This window comes from Montipora foliosa, chromosome 10 (assembly GCF_036669935.1).
Source record: "Montipora foliosa isolate CH-2021 chromosome 10, ASM3666993v2, whole genome shotgun sequence".
In the NCBI taxonomy this organism is placed as follows: Eukaryota; Metazoa; Cnidaria; class Anthozoa; order Scleractinia; family Acroporidae; genus Montipora; species Montipora foliosa.
The window spans coordinates 7,668,651-7,673,650 of NC_090878.1; the positions used below are offsets into that span (position 1 = coordinate 7,668,651).

The 5,000-nt window shown below is 38.6% G+C and overlaps 2 protein-coding genes across 3 annotated transcripts in view; both read left to right on the forward strand.

Annotated features, from left to right (window-relative positions):
• The window catches only part of LOC137973295 (uncharacterized), a 102,365-nt gene that overhangs the window by 62,799 nt on the left and 34,566 nt on the right, over window positions 1-5,000 (forward strand). The window lies entirely within an intron of this gene.
• LOC137973642 (uncharacterized) overlaps window positions 1-5,000 on the forward strand; it is a 79,315-nt gene that overhangs the window by 55,688 nt on the left and 18,627 nt on the right. For both annotated transcript variants that reach the window (XM_068820491.1, XM_068820492.1), the window contains one exon: window positions 1,784-1,987. In XM_068820491.1, coding sequence (XP_068676592.1) covers window positions 1,784-1,987 — 204 coding nt within the window. The remainder of the gene's footprint in view (window positions 1-1,783; window positions 1,988-5,000) is intronic.

The window sequence follows — 5,000 nt, forward strand, 5'->3', positions numbered from 1 at the left end:
GTAGCGAAGCACACTTGACTGGTATACAGTTGAATTCACAAAGCGAAGCAATGAACGGAACAAATCAAAGATGATGATGATAATAATAATAATAATAATAACGGTAATAACAGTTTATTAAACTCTCTGGCACTAATCTTTGAATGTTGTCATTCAGTAGCATTTTGACTAAAAAAAAAATACTAATGTGGCCTAGTGTGAAATACTAAAACACTTAAAGTCCGAGCTTTCGCCGCTCAACAGCATCATCAGGGACAGATAAGATGAAGTCACATATTCCGCAAGGGCCGAATAAAAGGGACGAAGGTGATACTAATGAGCGAGTGTCACTGTGAGAATAGCCTGCGCTCGCAAACGTATTTCCGGTTGTCGCTTCTCTCCGCCCGAAAAGTAACAGAGAAGCGACAACCGGAAATACGTCTGCCAGCGAAGGCTACTGTGAGAAATCCAGTGCGAAAAGAGAGGCATTAGAACAATAGGTCCGCAAATTCGATACATTCTTCTCAGGAGTTAAGTGTTGGTTTGTTTTTCCTTATGTAAAACGCTTCAAATAGGCGTAGGTTTACAGGGTGATTTTCCAGTGCAATGATTTTAACTGCAATGCCTTTGTAGTCCTTGTTGTGGCATATGGTGATATGTTTGTTTATGGATGAATTTTCGCTTTTGAGATGTTCTTTCACATGCACGGTCGTGGATGAAATGAGTGATGCCCCGATGTAGTGTTGGTTACAGTGTTTGCATGTAATCTGGTAAACAGCGTTTCTCAATAAACACAACTTGGTGTGGGCGAAGGGGCAATTGTCTCCTGTGCATGTACGCTCCGTGATTTTGTGATAGAGGGCTTTTCTGAAGGTGTATGACTTGTGTGCGACGCGTACAGGTATGTGATCTTGTAGTCTAGCCTTTCGGAGGTGCAGGGGACCTTCAGGTATGACCATTCTGTGTTGGAAGGGAGAGAGTCTTCGCGACGATTCTGGGGTTGATTTTTGTGGTGTATGCAGCTCTTTGAGTATCCGTTGAGGCGGAGGATCTCGTCAAATGCACCGTGGTGTTTTGTGTTTGTAGTTTGTGCGGAGCATCGGTCCTGAATACGTTTCTGCTTATTGCGAATGAAGTTGGTCTAGGCTTTCCTGGAAATACCTGATTGGTGGTGTACGAAAAATGTTTTTTTGGCTTTTTTCTTGTAAAACTCAAAGGAGCTTTTGCCATCTTTAGAGATGGAGACTTTGAAGTCTAGTAGTGACATTTTGTAGCCGTTAGGTGTTATTTCCGGTTTCTCAATCTCAAACTTCAAACTGCTTCGTATGGCAGCTTTAATAATCCTTACGTCCTTATTTGTCCACACAGTACAAATAACACCGTTTAGTAGAGTTAGCTCCTTTTGGCTCGTCACGAGGAAAGATTGCGTGACGATCCAAAAGAAAGTATGCTTAGTTAGGATCAAAAAGATAATCTGTTAATATAATTTAATTGTCATTCATTTGGTAAAGGTCTTTCTATGGGGGAGTTCTTTTCCAAAAGAACTTTTCTTCCGAAAACAGAGTGTATATTGCGGAGGCGACCTGAGGACCAGTCCTCGGAATCATCCATATCTGGCCTCGCCTTTTTGCATCGACGTGATCCCAGAAGAAGATATTTATCTTTACTAGTTATTTGGGCAAGAAAGTCAGGCATAATACCTAGGGGAAGTGTTCCTTTCTAGTAAGGTAATTTGCGCTCCTGAATAAGTCTCGTGAACTGCAAGCAGAACATTCACTGACACCCTGCTGTTGTCTTGCATTAGGAAATATGTGGGAAGAGATAGACAAGCAAGTGAGTTCCTCTGCTGTATGGACCGAGATTCAAGCGCCTGGCAACGTATTTGTAAATGAACCCGCAGGCCTGTTCCAATCAAAAGGATGGGCTACAATGGCTGAAGGAGAATCTAGAATCCGTGGCCGTCCAGGAAAACAATGGCTACAGGAAGATTACGGAGATACGGAAAAAGGCGAGTGTTGACACAGTTTCCATATTGATATTCTTTTAACAGGCCTTTACAAAAATAAGACAAGCAAGAAATATTCCAAATGAAACAACATAGTTACAAACCCTAATAATATACATGGAAAAATTTCTCCGTGTTATTGACTAAGGCAGTTTTCAGGTGACACAGCGCAGAACATGGGTAATTCAGTTCAAAGAGAGGTAACAAGCCAAACAATCTGATTGGTCAGTGATGAAATAAAATCAGAGACAGCCAATGAACGCGAGCGTTGATGGCGCAATTTATGCCCGATTGCGTGATACGGGAGCGTTGCTTCTGCATAATTATATTTAGTATAATTTTCATCGGTGAATATTTAACAATTAGATTATGAGCGCGAGATTTCTATGAGGTGGTCTCATCATCAACTGTCACCTCATAGAAATCGAGTGCGAATAATCTAATCATTATTTTTTTTTTGTATTTTATTATTGTTTTTTTAACATTTCCATATTGGAGTTACAGCACTTACAAAAACGAAGAAATTACAGCAATCACAAAAAAAATATATGTATATACAAATTTGAGCTAACAAGTGGATGCTAACAACCACCCCCCGCCCCCCAAAATTCCCCCCTACATGATGCACAAACACACAATAGCGCTGTGTTAGAATATCGAAAAAGATATAAAAGCACGTTTCAATCTTCAACATCTTCAAAACCACTCTTACCCCATTTGATAGAGTGAACTTGCCAATTATTGTTCCATTTAGCAATTTTGCTCTCTAATTGGTAGACAAACTTAATTCTTTGCAACAGAACGTAGAAAAGTGGTTTCAAATTGTTGGACCTACAATAATAAATGTACTGTTTTGCGATGAGGATTATATGATTTAATAAGAGGAAGCAATCTTTCCTTTGCCAGTCACCAAAAATTATATTTGCAGCAGATAGTGATTCAACTCTAATTTGTCTTCCACTACACCAAGCTATGAGTTCTTTCCACAGCAATGTAGTAAAATGGCAAGTCACAAAAAGATGTTCCAGGGATTCGTCCAACATACCACAAAAGGTGCACAATGAGGAGTCTATTTTGCCTATTTTTTTTCAAAAACGTATTTGTCACTAAATACCTATTTAGAAGTTTATATTGAAATTCTCGTGACTTTGTGTCTAAAGCGACTAGAAAGGGCAAACTATGAATTTCGTTCCAGTCCAAACAAACACCATTAAAGCTTTCATTAAACTTTGAATGAGCTGTCGGTGGAGTAACAAAACCAGAGACCAACTCCCTATAAACCTTCTTAAAGGTCGCCTCAGTGATCGAGACCTCCTGGTTATTGAGCGCAAGTTGAATTTGGTCCTGAATAACAAAAGGACTCTTGTTCAAGTATCCATTTATTTTCAGCGACTGTCGCCACGGTGCAGGGATTGCATCAACTAAGGACATCAAATCAAAAATATCTTTTGGAGAAAGATTCACCCGGCTTTGATTACATTGAGAAATAAATTGGTTTTTCTCTGTTACTAAATCGCCTATTTTGATTATTCCTTTACTAACCAAGCTTTGATTGAAGACTGATTTATTATTAATACATATAAATTTATTGTTCCAAAGAACAGTGTTGGAAATTTGTTCGTGCGAAAGCTCAAGTACATTGTTATCGGTGGCTGCGGAGCAATGCGAAAAACACTCAAAACATTCCCTGTAATACATTGGGAGGTTTATCGGTAGCTTTTTTATGTCAAAGTTGCAACAGAGGATGAACTTCCCCCCGACCTGTTTCAAATAGTGAAATAATATAGTTTTCCAATTACAAGGTTCTTCATCCGCGAGTCTCTGGCAAAGCATTATTCTATGAGTCTTAATTATCGATTCTAAATGCGGGGCCTTCAGGCCCCCATCTTTTATGTCACCAACTAGGGAAGCTCGTTTTACTTTGTCTTTCCCTTTCCAGATAAAATCAAATATAATCCTATTAGCCTCAGTTACCACCTCCTTATCTATACAAATTGATCCAGCACGGTACATTATCAGTGGAATTACAAAAGTTTTAACGATCTGAATTCTTCCAATTATTGTCAGATTTCTCCACTTCCAAAGTTGAAGTTTTGTTTTGACAGCATCTATTATTTCCTTAAAATTTAGTTTGTGTCTCAAACGGCTGTCATAAGTAAAATACACCCCTAATATTTTCACAGCTCTCTTAACGTTAATGTTCATAATACTTTGGTCCTGTGCTGGAGCCATAACCGAGTTCCCCAAGATAAACATTTCTGTTTTGTCAAAATTTATGACAAGACCCGAACAGATTCCAAACTTTGAAATAAGAGCAAGGAGGTGTCTAAGAGACCAATCGTTCCTCAGGAATACAGTAAGATCATCTGCGAAAAGCTCAAGTCTAATTTCGATTCCATCCACCACAATCCCTTGAATATCCTTATTTTTACGTATACTAACAGCTAGTACTTCTAGGACAATAATGAACAAGTATGGAGAGAGTGGATCTCCTTGCCTCAGACCTCTTTGTATCTCAAAAGGTCCGGTAGAGAACCCGTTATTAAGAACACAGCTTGAAATGTTTTGGTAAAAGGTTTGTATCCACTGGATGAACGAAGAGCCAAAATTGAAAGCAGCCAATGTACTAAACAAAAAATTCCTATTTACTGAATCAAAGGCTTTCTGAAAATCTATTGCTAGCATTTTGCCGTTGATACCATATCTTTCAGTATATACGAGTATATCATCAATCGTCCTTATTGCATCATTGATTGTTCGTCCTTTAACATATGCATGCTGATTATGGTGAATTATTCTAGGGAGAACATTCTGGAGTCTCAAGGCAATGGCTTTAGATCCAATCTTGACATCTACATTAATTAAGGAAATCGGCCTCCAATTAGAAATTTTTCGTTTGTCTTTATCTTTCTTTTCTATCAAAGTTATTATTGCTTGTTTTTGGGAATTTGATAGTTCACCTTTATCAAATGAGCAATTAAGACTGTCTACAAGAAGCTTTCCAAGACTTTCCCAA